At 37.7% G+C, this 18,475-nt stretch overlaps 1 protein-coding gene and 1 non-coding gene across 2 annotated transcripts in view; both read right to left on the minus strand.

Moving 5' to 3' along the window:
• Positions 1-2,185: 2,185 nt before the first annotated feature.
• Positions 2,186-18,475, minus strand: part of UGCG (UDP-glucose ceramide glucosyltransferase) — a 44,362-nt gene continuing 28,072 nt past the window's right edge. The window contains exons 3-9 of the mRNA XM_053565900.1: positions 12,985-13,087; positions 11,224-11,325; positions 9,733-9,845; positions 6,690-6,868; positions 5,032-5,118; positions 4,062-4,251; positions 2,186-3,444 (exon numbers count right to left, since the gene is read on the minus strand). Coding sequence (XP_053421875.1) covers positions 3,274-3,444; positions 4,062-4,251; positions 5,032-5,118; positions 6,690-6,868; positions 9,733-9,845; positions 11,224-11,325; positions 12,985-13,087 — 945 coding nt within the window. The 3' untranslated portion in view covers positions 2,186-3,273. The remainder of the gene's footprint in view (positions 3,445-4,061; positions 4,252-5,031; positions 5,119-6,689; positions 6,869-9,732; positions 9,846-11,223; positions 11,326-12,984; positions 13,088-18,475) is intronic.
• Positions 10,403-10,541, minus strand: LOC128580329 (small Cajal body-specific RNA 21). The gene has a single exon (XR_008378625.1). It is a non-coding gene; the product is annotated as a small Cajal body-specific RNA 21 (non-coding RNA).

Below are 18,475 nucleotides of genomic sequence, written 5' to 3' on the forward strand. Positions count from 1 at the left end.
CTCAGTCTATAGGTGACTTTCTCTCCTGGGATTTGCTCCCCAGTCTGGCCTATTCTTTTCTCATGGGCTGGTGAGAGAACAGGCTTGGGAATGTCTCCAGCTTGGGAGAAACCTGGCCCCTGGACAAATGTGTGGGGTACAGCTTAGCCTATTTTTCATTCAGGCCTCAAGTGGCAAGGCCTTTCCATTCCTTTCCTTGCATTTACCTTTCCTAACCCAAGAGGGTGGTAAGATGTAAAAGGCCAAGTTCAGGCTGTTAAGTCCAGAGAAGGGCCAAAGGGACTACTGGGCCAGTAATTCTCATAGTGCAACCACCAGCAGAGCTCAGGCCTTCCCCAGCATGATTAAATCTGAATCTCTGTGGGCAGGCCCAGACATATGTATTTTTTGGTTTGTTTTTGCATTTTTTTTGGGGGGGCAGAGTATCACTATGTCGCCCTCAGTAGAGTGCTGTGGCATCACAACTCACAGCAACCTCAAACTCTTGGGCTCAAATGATTCTCTTGCTCAGCCTCCCAAGCAGCTGGGACCACAGGTGCCCGCCACAATGTCCGGCTATTTTTTTGTTGTATAGTTGTCATCACTGTTTACCAGGCCCTGGCTGGATTTAACCTGCCAGCCTCAGTGTATGTGGCTGGTGCCATAACCACTGTGTATAGGCGCCGAGCCTGCATATGTTTTTTTTTTTTAAGTTCTCCAGGTGATTCTGATACACAATCAAGATAGAAAAGCCCTACTTGGAAATCGTAAGACTGCCTGTGGCTGAGGTAAAAGGAAGATTTCAAAATTAACACTTAACGAGAACTCTTCTGATAGCTCTGATGTGAACGGCAGAACCTGTTGGATTATTTATTAAAAACCATAGAAGGAAATACAGTAGACACAAAATGCATTATTGCTAATGCTTTGATTGTATTCAAATGTTTATTTTTGAACAAAAAACTTAAGACAATGATTTTAAATAATAAAACATGGTATATGCTAAACACTGGTTTTGTTTTTCTTTTTCTTAAAAAAAAAGACAGTTTATTAAATTTGGACTTCTATAATTCTGTTGTGATGCTTTCTTTAACATTTGTCTTATTTCTTACCATTTTATATCACTCCAAACGTGCTAAACAAAGAACCACTCTGTTTAAGTGAAGCTTCACTTTAAGGAAATACTCCACTACTACATTAAACACACATACAGAACAGTCATGTTTTTTATATTTACAAAACACAAGAAGTCTGTCCGGCCATTTTGGTTTTGTTGTTACATTGCGCATATTGCGATTGGTGGAAAGCTAAGTAATGAAACTTCACTTCAGCAGTGCAAACAATGGCATCAACCAAACTTCGTTAAACAAACCAACAAATCACAAACATGGTCAGCAAAGTTCAACTCATGGAATAGTAATTAAAAAAACAAACATGTAGTGGGTCACAACTAGACTGGTTTTTACTGTGCAACTTTCCTCAGGGAACAATGTACCCATTTCATATAAAGAAAGGAATATGCATCCAAGCCTTTGTTCATAAAAAAAAAAAAAATGCCCTTCAAATGAATTTATCATAAGGCAAAGAAAGGGGGAGAAAAAGGATGAAGCAGTTTGGCCCACAGAAAAGCTTTAAATATAATGTGGATACACATGTCTAGCTATATTGCGATTTGAACCATGTAGACAGTTATTAGACAATTGAATGAATTGGCTCAGTAAAGTGAAAAAGTGTTTGTTTTCTGTAAGTATGTAGTTATTGCTAATATGCTACACAGTATGCTTTCGTATGGAAACGGTAGTTACTTAGACTCTGAAGCTGTCGTATTGCCTGTGTTAGCCCTGCAGTAGGCATTCATAAGGACAACATGCCATCCCATCCCGAAGAAAAAAAGACCACTATAAAAAATAAAAGGCTTATGGACCATCCCTTACATTTTTGCTTATTTTTAAAAAACAAAAACAAGTCCAGTTCACCACAAGTTAAGCACAACCTGCCAAGCAAGTTTACTGGCATGAGGGGAGAAGGGTGAAATATAGCATGCATTTACAGCTAGTGCTCAGCTCATCTAGTCCACTTTGCCGTACACACTGGAATACAAAACTCCAATTTAAATAAGACTAGACTATCATAGTTAAAAAAAAACACACTCACAGTAGACTTAGTTTGATACTAATTCTAAGAGTAAAAGGCATCCTGTTCCCTCTTAATACTCTACTGCAATTTATTTATTGATGGCTAGAATATTTACTTACTTAAAAAAGATATTAAATACCTGTATCATGAAATTACATTCTTATTAACAATAAGACATACTGTGTAAGAAAATAGCTCATGTGAAATGTGTCTGAAATGCATTTTTCCTTACAACTATCAAAACATCCACTCACACTAAAACAAAACCACTCCCCGCCCGCCCCGCCCCCGGAAAAAAGGGAGAATATGGGGTGGGTTGGGTAAGGAGCAGGGAAGGAAAAGATTTAGCTATACTAATTACAGCACAGTGATTAACAATGGTTCAAGACAGAACCAACTAGAGTTGGTCAAAAAGATGCCTTCGATACATGGCTACAATTAAAAACCAAACTCAGCCACTTTTGGTTCATTGCAGTAAGACCAAAAAAATATCACTTACAGATTCATATAAATACTAGACTCTAGCTCTTTTTATTATTATTGTTTTTAAAAGTTTTTTCCCGTTTGTTTCTGCAAGGCCTAGCTACCTTATCACAATTTATATTTGCTCTGCAACAACTATAAGAGGTAGGCATAAAGCATGAAAAAGTTTCTTAGTACCTTGCTGTGGGTTGTTCAACTGCATAATAAATACCATTCACACTGGACATGAATAGTCATTACTTTCCAGTCTTTTCTAAATCCCCAAAGCTGATGCCATCCCACCCACAAACATCCTCAAAGAGTGTACTCACAAATAAGAAACTTTCTCTACTGAAAGATACTGTCATAGTGTTTGTTGCAGAGTGTTCATATATATATGCATTTATTTATCTATTTTAAAAAAATAAACAGCAACATAAAACAAACCCAGGTTCCTGGAACCAGTTCTCTTGATTTTTTTCTATTTCCACAAAATAAAGTGTATCATTTGGCCAAGACTACAGATGTGTTGTTTTTTTTTTCACAGACGCAAGTGCCATGCAAAAATAAATTAAAGAACAGATACCAAAACATACATGTGATAAAACTAATGAAGGTAGATCTTTAAAAGCATTTATATAAACATAATTTATAATACTTCTCTTTCTTCCTTTATATACAGTCACAAGGCTGTAGTTATACATCTAGGATTTCCTCTGCTGTACCCCCACAGCGCAATCTGTAGCGACCAGTTCTCCAGCTTATCGTAGGGTCCCATAATGCCGACAAAAAAATGTATATTGTCATGGATTCTCGGATGAACCAAGCAACAGCATAATCAAGTTTTGAAAAACACAGTGTGCCACCCTGGAAATTGAAAAAAAAAAAAAAAAAATAATGTACTCATTGTCGGACTGAAGACAGCTCAAAAACGAAAATTCTTGAATTTCATTTTTCTGAGTATAATACATAAAACCAAGTCTGTTTAACTTCCATTTGGGAGTCTTAATAAAAGTGACTGTAAAATCAACTGGAAGTTGCAAATCAAGTTAAGTTTTGTGTCAACATTCCATTAGAGAAAGTAATGTTTAAACCTTCAACGGGAAGCTGAATAATGGCCAGATAGATTTTCTTTAACTCTTTCTTTTTTTTTTTATTTTTTAGTAGAGACAGAGTCTCACTTTATGGCCCTCGGTAGAGTGCTGTGGCCTCACACAGCTCACAGCAACCTCCAACTCCTGGGCTTAAGCGATTCTCTTGCCTCAGCCTCCCGAGTAGCTGGGACTACAGGCGCCCGCCATAACGCCCGGCTATTTTTTGGTTGCAGTTTGGCCGGGGCCGGGTTTCAACCCGCCACCCTCAGTATATGGGGCCGGCGCCTTACCGACTGAGCCATAGGCGCTGCCCTTCTTTAACTCTTTCTAAAGTAAAATAGTTTGAGTTCCACCAAATGACTGCCAGCCTTTACATGCCTAGCCACATACCTGGACACCCCTGAGTTGAATGTAGTCAAATATAAACCACGCCAGGCAATGACACATGAAAAATACCATAATATCCCATCTGAACACGTGGTGCGCTGCCCATCCAATAATTAAACTGGCAACAAAGCACTCTGAAATTGGCTCACAAATTATCGTAAGAGGAAGCATGTTAATTCTCAATTTGGTCCACCTAAAAGAATAAAAAGGATTTTCTTTAAAAACAACAGCAGGTTAAAAGAGTAATTGTTCCTTTCCCCCAATAGTCAACTTTTTACCTTGTTATATAGAGTTTCTTTAAGTGAATGAATCACCTTTTTATTTTTATTTAATATAGCCAAGAAAAATTGGTAAATTTATGGCCTATACCCTGGATGAATATAGGTTATAAAATTTAACCAAAGTATAGAAAATTAGAAAGAGATCAGTATATTAAAAACATTTAAAGTCTCAACATCTCATTTGAATGCTTTTAGTCTAACACAGAACTGAAAACAAAACAAAACAACAACATATTATATCTAGCTATCTATCTATATATTTTTTTTTTTTTTGGAGACAGAGTCTCACTCATTCTCCCTGGGGTTGAGTGCCATGGTGTTGTAGCTCACAGCAACCTCAAACTCCTGGGTTCAGGTGATCTTCTTGTCTCAGCCTCCTCAGTAGCTAGGAGTACAGGCGCCCTGCTAGTTCTTCTATTTTTAGTACAGACAGGGTCTCCCTTTGCTCAGGCTGGTCTCCAACTCCTGAACACAAGTGATCCACCAGCCTCTGCCTCCCAGAGTGCTGGGATGACCATCCCTGACCCTAAAAATATATTTAGACATTAAATTTATTTTAATGTAGAAGTTAAACTCTTATCTTCTATAAGTAAACTAAACCAAACTCTGGCCTTTAGATCTATTTTTTTCTAAACCATGTAAATATCCCCTTTCCCTTTTCTTTTAACATAAAAAGAAGACAGTTGATTTACCTGATCATTCGGGATTGAAACTGAGATATTGAATAGGAGCCAGAGTTTTGCATTGCAACTTGGGTGGACATTGCAAACCTCCAACCTCTGAAAATGAAGGCAATTATAGAATAAGCTATGTTGAATACACGCAAGTATGATTGGTTACGCATTCATTAATCACTACAACCTGCTGCACTCAAGGGGAGCCCAGTCCTCAGCATTAGCACACTACCAAAGGTATACTATACTTAAGGATGTTTTAGCACTTATGGCATTATGTAAATCTCATACATAGAAGCCACGTATGGTTTCTCAAGCTAGGAAACCAAGTACCACATGACCACCATCAGGAGAATTTTATTGTTTTTTTTAAGACAAAGTCTCACTATGTTGCCCTCGACAGAGTGCATCACAGCTAATAACAACCTCAAACTCTTGGGCTTAAGCGATTCTCTTGCTTCAGCCTCCCAAGAAGCTGGGACTACAGGTACCTGCCACAACACCTGGCTATTTTTTGTTGTAGTTGTCATTGTTGTTTACCTGGCGTGGGCTGGATTTGAACCCGCCAGCCTCGGTGTATGTGGTTGGCACTGCAACCACTGTGCTATAGGCACCGAGCCCATCAGGAAAAGTTTAAAAACACACCTAATTTTTTTTTTTTTTTTGGTTGGGGCTGGGTTTGAACCCGCCACCTCCAGCATACGTGGCCAGTGCCCTACTCCTTTGAGCCACAGGTGCTGCCCCAAAACATACTTAGTTTTTAAAACCACATTTTTTTTTTTTGTAGAGACAGAGTCTTACTTTATGGCCCTCGGTAGAGTGCCGTGGCCTCACACAGCTCACAGCAACCTCCAACTCCTGGGCTTAAGCGATTCTCTTGCCTCAGCCTCCCGAGTAGCTGGGACTACAGGCGTCCACCACAACGCCCGGCTATTTTTTGGTTGCAGTTTGGCCGGGGCTGGGTTTGAACCCGCCACCCTCGGCATATGGGGCCGGCGCCTTACTGACTGAGCCACAGGCGCCGCCCTAAAACCACATTTTAAATAAATTATCACTAAGGGCAGCAATCCCCTTTAAAATCAAACGAGTATTTTGTGATAAATGCAAAGTCAATCATATGAATCTAAGGTAGTATCTTAGCAAAACATCCAATAATTTATTGAGAAATTTTAAAATTTGAAATAATATTCCTTAAATTTTTACCTACTGGCTTATGAATACATGAATAGTTTTATTATTCTAAAAGAACGTTTAATAGATTTAGGGGGTATAAATAGTTTTTTGTTACATGGCTAAATTGCATAGTGAAGAAGTCTAGGCTTTTAATATACCCTTCACCTGAACCACTGATAGTTTTCGTTCTCCTATTACATGTGGAAATTTACATCTATGTACTAATGAAAATTCACAGTCACAGAGAAGCCTCCCTTTAATCACTTTAAAACATATTCATTTGAAGAGTTTAGAGGAATCAGAAAGAACATTTACTTGCTTCATTAGTACATATCTGTAATTATACAATTAGAATACGAACTACTTTCTAAAATTATTAATCTACTCTATACTCATTAGCAAGAAATAAAATTTAAAAAGCCCTCATCCATAGGTTGAACAGAAAGAGTAAATCAACAGAAGTTAGGTAATATAAATACTAAAGCTTAATTGAGTTTTCTTACCGGTCAGCTATAGCTTTGGCCATAAAGTAATCTTCAGCAATATATTGCGCAAAAGCTATGAGTCCTCCTGCTTGATCTAACACATCCTTTCTCATTAAACAAGACATTCCTGTTACACATTTGAAACCAGTTACGTTGGCAGAGATATAGTACCTTGGGTGTGAAGTTCCAAAATATACCTGCCCCCAAAACACAAATGTATACAATTAGTTTCATGTCAAAAGTATGTTGTTTATAAACTTTTTCCTAATTATTTGTAAAAAATATAACTGAGTAAACATCCTGTTATTCTTACATATACCACCTGAATAAAAAGTGGTACGCTATAGTGTTTACACAAAGCCAACAGTCAGTAAAAATTTATAAAGATGTAAGATTTAATCAAATAAAACTTAATTTGGACACAAAATAAGACACATAAAAATATTGGTCACTGACATATACAATATTTACAAATACTTAATGTATCCTGTTTTTAGGATGTTCATGTAAAAATATATAAACACATATCTACTTATTTTATTTGGATCACTATACCCACGCACGTGTGTGTATACAGGTACATACACACATACTATCTTCCCCATTCCCCCCATTTTGTTTTTCAATGCATTTTTCATAAATAAAAGGGATATTAAAATTCTATTTCCCATCTCATACTGCTCTTTCCCCAGATATACTCCAAAGTCATGAAATATGCAAGCTGATAAGTCAATGGTAGAAATCATTCCAATTATCAGACCCGAAATTGTATTTATTATTTACACTTCAAATAAGCTGCCTCTACGAATAAGCTTGAAATAAAGAATAGTAATCTTTCTCAATGGCAGGGGTTACACACAGTAAAGAAAAGAAAAATTGAAGGGATGATTATGATTCTTCCTACCTCCCCCACGTCCAGACTTCAATGAAGACCTGGTATTTGTGGGACTGAATTGAACCTAACTTCCAAGACCAGAAGCATACATCTGAATTCTTTTTTTTTTTGTAGCGACAGAGTCTCACTTGACTGCCTTCAGTAGAGTGCTATGATGTCACAGGACTCACAGCAACCTCTAGCTCTTGGGCTTCAGCGATTCTTCTGCCTCAGCCTCCTGAGTAGCTGGGACTACAGGCGCCCACCACAACACCCGGCTATTTTTTGGTTGCAGTTCAGCCGGGGCTGGGTTTGAACCAGCCACCCTCGGTATATGGGGCCGGCGCTCTACTCACTGAGCCACAGGCGCCACCCTGAATTCTTTATGCCATTATTGAGTAAGGTCTTAGGAATGAAGTGGCACTAGGGACTGATTTGAAGGCTACTAGGATTTCTTTACAGACTACAACGATTACTCTGGCCTATCTCCATTCACTCTAAGCATGGCAGAGTGATGTCTAGGGATTAAACCTACACTAGGGGAATGGGCGTATTCTGGAGGGTGTTTATCATTGACATATATACCAACTTGGATATTGCTAAGACAAAAATGCAATGTAATATATGAGAATACACAGTACTTTATTTTAAAGCAGATATCCCAAGTTTCTTTTACTTAACCAAAGCTCTGGCATTTAATGATTTTGTGTAGTAGGACAAATATTCATAGGCAACACTAAGAAAGAGCTCGTGGTTCAAGTTGCCAAAGGTCAAAAGCAAATCCCTATGATGTACCTTTACCCTTTCAGATCTGAGGCAATCATAAGATTGCAATTCAAAGGAATATAAATACAGATATGCTTAACAGCAAGTTGATATATTTATTTTATTTTATTTTATTTTTTTATTGTTGGGGATTCATTGAGGGTACAATAAGCCAGGTTACCCTGATTGCAATTGTTAGGTAAAGTCCCTATTTTATTTATTTTATTGAGACAGAGTCTCACTCTGTTACCCTGGGTTGAGCGCCATGGTGTCATACCTTATAGCAAACTCAAACTCTTGGGCTAAAGTGATCCTCCTGCCTCAGCCTCCTGAGTACAGGTGGGATTACAGGCCACAACGCCCAGCTAGTTTTTCTATTTTTAGTAAAGACGTGGTCTCACTCTTGCTCAGACTGGTCTTGAATTCCTAAGCTCAAACAATCCACCTGCCTCGGCCTCCCAGAGTGCTAGGATTATAGGCATGAACAACTGTGCCTGGACCAAGTTGATATATTTAAAGACTAAAACCATGTAACCCTGCCTTATAACCTTAAGAAAAGTTTTTCCTCCTAAATTTTTAACAGTACAAGAATGATTAAGTAGAGCACTGGATGTACACATGATAGGCTATGATACAGCCAATAAAATTACTTTTATAAAAAGTTAATAATATGGAAAAACTTATGAAGTGACAAAAATAAGATAGAAATTGTTTTTAAAGCATTATGTCAACTACGTTTTTTAAAAGGGCACATAGAAAAAAAATCCAAAGTACCCAAATATGACAACAAAAACAAAATTCAATTTTTAAAAATAGAAACTTCCTCTAATTGGTTTCCTTTTTTGCTTCTTATACTTTCCCGTAATTTATAGTTTCCTATATACGAGTTAATTTTTATTGTACATTCAAGAGAAAAAATTAGAAGGAAAACATAAGTTTCTCAGATAACTATTAGAAGCCCGTTTTAAAAGGAAATCAAATGGATTTTATGACAACTTATATGAACAAGTTTTCTTTCCTTGTATATTTGAAATAATTCTTGATATTTAAAAAAGGTTCTTTTCAGATTGAATCTTTGAAAGAACAACATAATATGTCCTTTTATGCAAGTCAATGGTCTCTAGAACTGAAGGTGAGCACCATAAGAAAAGGAATATACTGTATTCAGCTAACAGTTAAGACCACAGGACATTTCCTATTCATAGCCATTCCCCTGCCAGGGTGCAGGCAGGGGCCCAGAACTTCCTCACTAATGAAAATAGCTGTTTTCAACCCGAGGATTCTAGAACTTCACAGCAGGTTCCCAAATGGACTTAATGCAATACTTGCAGATGGTTAGTCCCAACTCCTGGAATACAGCTCAAGCTTCTGGGAGGCTCAGGATCTGATAACATGAATATTATTTATAACCACCATACTTACCTGTTCTAATGTGGCAGCAAAGCCCTGTCTGTCTGCTACGTAAGGCAGCCCATGAACCAAGCCTACTTTTTCTGTCATTTGATTAACCATGTCAGTAAGTGTGTCTGGAATTACTACAATTAAAAAAAAAAAAAGGGCAGGGGGAGGAGAGAAAAAAAATTGGTTTTTAGTAAAATGTCTACTAGAGTAAAAGATATTTTGTGAATTGTTATTAACTTAATAAAAATAAAATCTTTTAAACAGGTTGGGTTTAATAAAACAAATCACCTTTCTGAGTAGAATATACATTTTCAAAAAGGCAAAATTTATAAGTCAATTTACTATAAACATTCTCAGCCCACTATATACCTAATATGTACCAGAGGCAGGATTGCCTTGAAAACACTAACTTTCATGTCAGAATCTCCAAATTGAAACAAAGACAATATGTCCTAGGAGAAGAGGCTCAGGAGCAGAGGTCAAAGGACCTCAGTTCTCATGCTAGCAGCTTTTCTGCTCCGCAACCACAGGAAATGAGCCTCTAGTTTCTCTGTGGGTATAGTAAGTACCTGATTTCACAGAACTGCTAACAGAAGTGGACTGTGATACACACACACACATTTTATTTTTCTCCCATCAGTCAGCTCTTCATCCTTTCCACCAATTCCTCCAGCCGGGTTACTGGACGAGTCAATGTGAGGCTTGGAAAGCCCAGGTGAGGCCCCTTACTTGAATGCCTCTCCCACAGGGAGGTTGCCTGGCCTCTCTACTCTAGGCTTGGATGAGGGGAGGTGGGATATGCTGTGCCCACCCCCCAGGAAACCAAGCCAGGAACTGTGATTCTATTTAACAGACATTAGTATACTGAAAATCATAAATATATGATAGTAAACAATGTGAAGAATGAACACACTCTCTCTGAGTTGATAGATTGACCACGTTCCTGGATTAATCCTTCGACGTGGTGTGCTACGTGAATTTTCAAATTTGCATTTTAAGCTAATAAAAAAAATTTTTTAATTGCCCTATCTTCAAAGAGCAAACACATCATATCATACCATCTTAGGTGACTATTTTTTATTTCCTTTGAGTCTTTAAGAACTAAATCTAGGATACAAAACAAAGTTGTATTTGGCCCTATAAATACTAACAATCAGGGTCTGTGGTTCTCATCTGGTGACAACTTTGCCCCACCGGGGACATCTGTCAATGTCTGGAGACATTTTTTGTTGTTACAACTGAGAAGGGAGTGTGCTACTAGCATCTAGTGGGTAGAGGCCAGAGTTCCTGCTAAACATCCTCCTCAACAGTTCCCACAGCAAGAATTATCAACAGGCCCAAATGTCAACAGCATTGAGGGCGAAAAACTTAAGGTAATTAGAACATTAAAAAAATAATAATAAAACATCGAAACTACTATAAGTTTTTGAAAGGACTGACTAATGTATTTTCAGATTGTTTTTGGCATTTTATCATCAAATAGTTTTATAAAATAAATAAGAAAAACCTCACCTCTTATTCCACTATCACAAATCCATATAAGATCGTACTTCGCAACTTCATATCCTGGCATTAAATTATTAATTTTAGGATTAATGCCAACCTTTTTGCCACCTAAAAATGTTAAGGATATGGCAGTAAAAGATACATGTTAGCATTAAGAATACCTTCTAGTATAAAGATACACAATAGAGAGAAAGTACTTATACATTTAATAATTTAAATTAACATACTTTCGCGTTATTTTTTTTACATTCACAGTTATTCATAATATTATTTAGGAAAAAAGTGCTCATTCTTAAAAGGAGAATTATGTCATTTATCTTTGAAAATTTAGTGTTTCAGTTTTTCTAATTCTTAAATTCTCGCATTAATAGTTAAGTATGAATCAATACTTAATGACAATTGTACAGCATCGTGACTTGAGTTAATAACAAAATATCGTATACTTGAAAATGGCTGAGAGATTTCTCACCACAAATAAATGATAGCATGTAAGACATTATACAATAACAACTTGTTGTATACTTGAACATTGCTAAAGGGTAGATTTCTCACCACAAATAAATGATAACCATGTAGGTAATGCATATATGAACTTGACCTAGCCATTCCACAATATATGCGTATTTCAAAACACCATGCTATACACCATAAACAGATACAAATTTTATTTGTCAATTTAAAAAATGGTCATAAGGCTGGGCGTGGTGACTCATGCCTGGAATCCTAGCACTCTGTGAGGCCGACGTGGGTGGATTGCTTAAGCTTAGGAGTTGAAGAGAAGCCTCAGCAAGAGCAAGACCTTGTCTCTACTAAAAATAGAAAAACTAGATGGCGTTGGGGTGGGCACCTATAGCGGATCCCTTGAGCCCAAGTTTGAGGTTGCTGTGAGCTATGACACCATGGCACGCTACCAAGGGGAACAAAGTGAGACTCTTGTCTCAAAAATAAAAAACTAAAAAAACGAATGGTCATAAGAAAAAAAGCTATAGGAAACCATTTTGTACCTAGGATACTTAAAATAGCTTAGAGAAATTCACCATAGGGTCAGATTACATAAAGAGAGACTTGTACACTGAAAAACACAACATGTATGATAATAAATAGTTTAAGATAGCAAATGTGAAGAATGAACTTCATCTCTGACCATGAGTTGATAGATTTGTCACATTCCTAAATTAATTCACAGAAGTATTACATTTATAATTTTCAAAGGTATATTTCAAGCTAATAAAGAATTTTAAAAATCATTGCCCTAGCTTCAAATAGCAAATATGTCATGTTATTTGACATGACTTTATTTTTGAGAGAGATCATAGCAGGCCTATGTTAAAAATAAATTTAACAGCAAATACACTTCTACAAATCTTTTTTTTTTTTTCTACAAATCTTTAGAATAAGCCTGTAGGCTTTTGGATAAATATTCATTTTTCCAATATAATAAAAGTAAATTCTATTGCTCAGTTCTCATTATAGCTAATCAGATAAAGGCCATAGATTAAAAATATGAATGAAACATAAATAAGAGACTCCTATATCTCATTGATGAGGAATTGGTCATTGTTTTGTTATTTTATCTCAGGTCTGAAAAACAAAACCTTTTGTTTTATAATTTTTCTCAAAAGGATGTAAACACCTTTCACTACTCCAACCAACATGCTTTGAAGCAAAAATGACTAACACCTTAACCTATAGTTTAATGCAGAGAAGATTAGTGATACTTACTATAATCAAGGCAAATTGGTTTGTACAGATTTATTTGGTACTTACCTATAAACAGTCTGGCATCGACATTTGGATATTTTCCAAGAAGCTTCTTACATACATCAATGGCTGGATCATCATGATCTTGTACACAAAGGAGTACCTCGTACTAGTCAAAGAACATAGTATGTAAATTTACCTCTTTTAAAAAATAAGAACTCATTAACAGTTACTGGTTAAACAAAAAGCATAAGAAACACAAACCATTGTGTATATGCAAAGATGAAAAGTTAAGAGGGCTTTCATAATGGACATAAACACTTATGATCACAAGTATTGCTTTAATAGAAGCTTCTGCAGAACAGGGGCGTATCTACAAGTAGATGGATAAGGAAAGATTGGCAGGACCTGTAATTGAATTCTTGCTATCCTCAGATAAGCACATCCTAGTAATTAAACTGGATCCCAAACTTGTCCATGGCCTTCATCCCTGAACTTAAAATGCTCACAGGGTAAAAAGCAACACAGAAAGGAAGCAACATTTAATAGACACACCCTCTGGTTCTATAGAAGATTTATATCTGTACTGTTATTTCATGAAGGTCCAACAAATTCCATATAAAATTCCATTATATTAGGTTTGGTGCCTGTAGCACAGTGGTTATGGCGCCGGCCACATACACCAAGGTTGGCGGGTTCAAACTTGGTCCGGCCACCTAAACAACAATGACAATTGCAACAAAAAATAGCTGGGCATTGTGGGGGGCAGCTGTAGTCCCAGCTACTTGGGAGGCTGAGGCAAGAGAATCGCTTAACCCAAGAGTTTGAGGTTGCTGTGAGTTGTGCATTCTACTGAGGGCGACATAATGAGACTGTCTCCGAAAAAAAAAAAAATCCATTATGATAAACTTAAAGGGCTTTCCAAATTATTCACATAAAATCTTTCTCACTCTATCATCCGGGCTTTTACATTGTGCAATGGCACAATCATAGCTCTCTGTATTCTCAAACTCCTGTGCTCAAGTGATCCTCCCCTCTCAGCCTCCCAAGTAGCTGGGACTACAAGTGTGTGCCACTATGCCAGCTAATTTTTCTTATATTTTGTAAAGACAGGGTATCGCTATGAGCCCAGGCTAGTCTCAAACTCATGGCTTTAAGTGCTGGGATTACAGGTGTGAGCAAACCACACTCAGCCTATTGTATAACTTTTTTTGAAACAAAACGGTATTTGATTTGAGTGGACATTTACCATTTTGTTTACTTATTTATTTGGAGATACAGTCTTACTTTGTCGCCCCTGGTAGAGTGCCGTTGTATCATAGCTCAGAGCAACCTCAAACTCCTAGGCTCAACCAATTCTCTTGCCTCAGCCTCTGGAGTAGCTGAGACTACAGGTGCCTGCCACAATGCCTGGCTATTTTAGAGACAAGGTCTTGCTCTGGCTCAGGCTGGTCTCAAACCCGTGAGCTCAGGCAATCCACCTGCCTCAGCTTCCCAGAGTGCTAGGATTACAGGTGTGAGCCACCAGCCCGGTCCAACATTTAGTATTTTAAAAAGCCTGGCTTATAACTATAAAAATACCCAGGATTCCCAGCTGCTCGGGAGGCTGAGGCAAGAGAATCGCGTAAGCCCAAGAGTTAGAGGTTGCTGTGAGCCGTGTGACGCCACGGCACTCTACCCGAGGGCGGTACAGTGAGACTCTGTCTCTACAAAAAAAAAAAAAAAAAAAAAATACCCAGGATTTTATTTTGTCTAGTGCTATGTTTAGTCTTTTTTTTTTGAGACAGAGCCTCAAGCTGTCACCCTGGGTAGAGTGCCGTGGCATCATAGCTCACAGCAACCTCCAACTCCTGGGCTTAAGCGATTCTCTTGCCTCAGCCTCCCACGTAACTGGGACTACAGGCACCAGCCACAATGCCCAGCTGTTTTTTGGTTGCAGCCGTCATTGTTGTTTGGTGGGCCCGGGCTGGATTCTAACCCGCCAACTCAGGTGTATGTGGCTGGTGCCTTAGCCGCTTGAGCCACAAGCGCCAAGCCTATGTTTAGTCTTTTAACAGTAAATTAAGAAAGCCATTTCTTACCATTTGATTGGCTGTGTCAAAATTACCCTGGGATGGCCCCTATTCTTAGACTTTTGAATCAGAGTGTCTGGGGGTGATTCTGACATATAGTCAGGTTTATAAAATCTTGAGCTAAATTTCTAAATTACCATTCAGTAAACTGCTAAATTTTTTTAAGTATTTGCTTTCACACACAAAGATGCTATTCTATTATTTTGTGGGATATGTATTCTAAGTAGCAATTTTTTTCAGAAGTGGTGATAGATTCATGCTGACTCAATGACAAATGTGCTTTCTAAAAAAGAGCTAAGGTCACAAATTTATCAGTATCTGACCTGCAGGGACTAACTCAGTTAATGAGAGGCGTGTTCTATTTCTTCTACTGATAACCACACACAAGTAAAAGAGTGATAAATGTTTACAGTGTTCTTGAGCATAATATTACTATTTGACTAATACATATTATTTCAGCAAAAATTGACAATAAAGAAATTTGTGGTTGAGCACCAAAGGACCAAGACAAAGGTTCATGAAGGTTTAGCTAATAAGGTGAGTTTCTTTTTTTTTCTTTAAGCAAAAAAAAAAAAAAAATTCTCAATAATTAAATTGGTGGAGAACAGTTAAGTGTACCTTCCTCATACTTTCTACCTACTGTCGTTGTTATGTATTTTATCCAGTATCTACCCTTAACGGTGACTGACCCAAACTGCTACTCAAGAGATATTGAAACCAGTTAAGGAGTCTCCAGAGACCAGATAAAAATCCGAGACTGGAAAGGGAACCAGTCTTACTACACCCCTGAAATTTCCCAAAGGACTGACTCTAAAAGTCATAAAACTATCAGCTCTACTTCCATCTTGACTCTCAAAACAATATTTGTTTGAGCCACTAAAAGGCAATGAACCTTAACAGCAAATACAATTTCCTAAGGACAAAGTAAACAGCTTGCTTTCCTAAGCTGCTCAGTCAGGCTAGCTCTTAAGTTTTTCCAGACATAGCAATGGTTTTATGGTTTATGCTGTTTTGCAAGTATGAGTGACTATGGTGAATGGAAATGTTTATAAGCAACATAATTCCATAAAATATAATAAAAAAGCTAATCTTACATTTATTTATTTATTTATTTATTTTGAGACAGAATCTCCCTGTTACCTAGGCTAGAATGCCAGAGCCTCAGCCCAGCTCACAGCAACCTTAAACTCCTAGGCTCAAGTGATCCTCCTGCCTTGGCCTCCCAAGTACATGGGACACCTATAGGGACCTGCCACAACACCAGCTAATTTCTCTATTTTATAGTAGAGACAGGGTCTCGCTCCCACTCAGGCTGGTCTTGAACTCCTGAGCTCAAAGGATCCTCCTTGCCTTAGCCTCCCAGAGTGCTTCAATGACAGGTGTGAGCCACTGAGCCTGGCCAAAAGATTTAATGTTTCTTGATTATAATTTTTAAATTTAATTTTTAATTAAAAACAAATACCTTCTGATTAGTCAGAATGTAAATGAAACATAAATCCCATTATCCAAAAAATGTTCAGATTCTTAAACACATAGCTTTGATTGTTTCTGATATTGAAAATTATACCAGGGTGGCACCTGTGCTCAGTGGGTAGGGCACTGGCCCCATATACTGAGGGTGGCGAATTTGAACCTGGCCCCGGCCAGCTAAAAGCAGCAGTGACAACTGCAACAAAAAATAGCCGGGCATTGTGGCGGCACCTGTAGTCCCAGCTACTCGGGAGGCTGAGGCAAGAAAATCGCCTAAGACCAAGAGTTGGAGGTTGCTGTGAGCTGTGACACTATGGTACTCTACTGAGGGTGATAAAGTGAAACTCTATCTCAAAAAAAAAAAAAAAAAGGGAGAAAAGAAAAAAAGAAAATTATGCCAGATTGGAGGTAGATTTCCAAGTGTTTCTAAAAATATCAGCTTTTAACCAGAAATCATTTCTTAGCCATCACCTCTGTGTCTTCACAGTTTGAGCAAACATTTTATTTGCTAGGAATCTCTGTACTAAAATAGTTAAATAATTCTAACTACACTGCAACTGGCAAAACAACAAGATAGTAACTCGGTTAGAGGATAACACAAAAATAACATTTCAGGTATTTTTACACCGTTTAAAGGGTTAGGCATAAATATGTATGTTCAAAAATATAGTATGTATCAAAAACATCACAGTTTTAAAATATTTCAAGAAAAAACATGTACTTTATAAAATTGAGCATGGTATAAGGGATAGAAAATCTTACTCTATCCCATTTGATCCTGCAATCCCATTACTGGGCATCTACCCAGAAGGAAAAAAATCCTTTTATCATAAGGACACTTGTACTAGACTGCTTATTGCAGCTCAATTTACAATCGCCAAAATGTGGAATCAGCCTAAATGCCCACCAACCCAGGAATGGATTAACAAGCTGTGGTATGTACACCATGGAATACTATTCAGCTATTAAAAAAAATGGAGACTTTACATCCTTCGTATTAACCTGGATGGAAGTGGAAGACATTATTCTTAGTAAAGCATCACAAGAATGGAGAAGCATGAATCCTATGTACTCAATTTTGATATGAGGACAATTAATGACAATTAAGGTTATGGGGGGGAAGCAGAAAGAGGGACGGAGGGAGGGGGGTGGGGCCTTGGTGTGTGTCACACTTTATGGGGGCAAGACATGATTGCAAGAGGGACTTTACCTAACAAATGCTATCAGTGTAACCTGGCTTATTGTACCCTCAATGAATCCCCAACAATAATAAAAAAAAAAAAAAAAAAAAAGAAAATCTTACTCTAAATGGGCACAGTATGAATACACTAAATAACCCCCCCGGTAATTTAGGTAAGAAGTTTAGATTCCATAAAATCTGTAGTAAGGTTGCTTTACAAATAACAAAACTGGCTAACTTCTTCATTTTCATTTCAAATATTGAAATGTCTAAAAGACTAGGAACAAGCAAAGTATTAAAAAAAAAACAAACCAAACCCATAAACTAAGAACATTTAGCTCTCTGATATATTTAAGAGTTGAATATCTGAAACTGCAATAACCATGGATGTTACTTTTCTGCATTTATGAATACACTTAAATTACACTTAAATACATGAAACGATATTATACCTCCTCACTGAATTAGCCCTGTAGACATTAGAAATATCCTTTTTACTGCAGTAAACGAGATAAAATATCTCCTTATTTTATTTATTTATTTATTTTTTTTTTTGTAGAGACAGAGTCTCACTGTACCGCCCTCGGGTAGAGTGCAGTGGTGTCACACAGCTCACAGCAACCTCTAACTCTTGGGCTTACGCGATTCTCTTGCCTCAGCCTCCAGAGCAGCTGGGACTACAGGTGCCCGCCACAACGCCCGGCTATGTTTTTGTTGCAGTTTGGCCGGGGCTGCGTTTGAACCCGCCATCCTTGGCATAGGGGGCCGGCGCCCTATTCACTGAGCCACAGGCGCTGCCTAAAATACCTCCTTAAAGCAGAAAAATGCTTTAACA

The sequence above is a fragment of the Nycticebus coucang genome, chromosome 2 (assembly GCF_027406575.1).
Source record: "Nycticebus coucang isolate mNycCou1 chromosome 2, mNycCou1.pri, whole genome shotgun sequence".
NCBI lineage: Eukaryota > Metazoa > Chordata > Mammalia > Primates > Lorisidae > Nycticebus > Nycticebus coucang.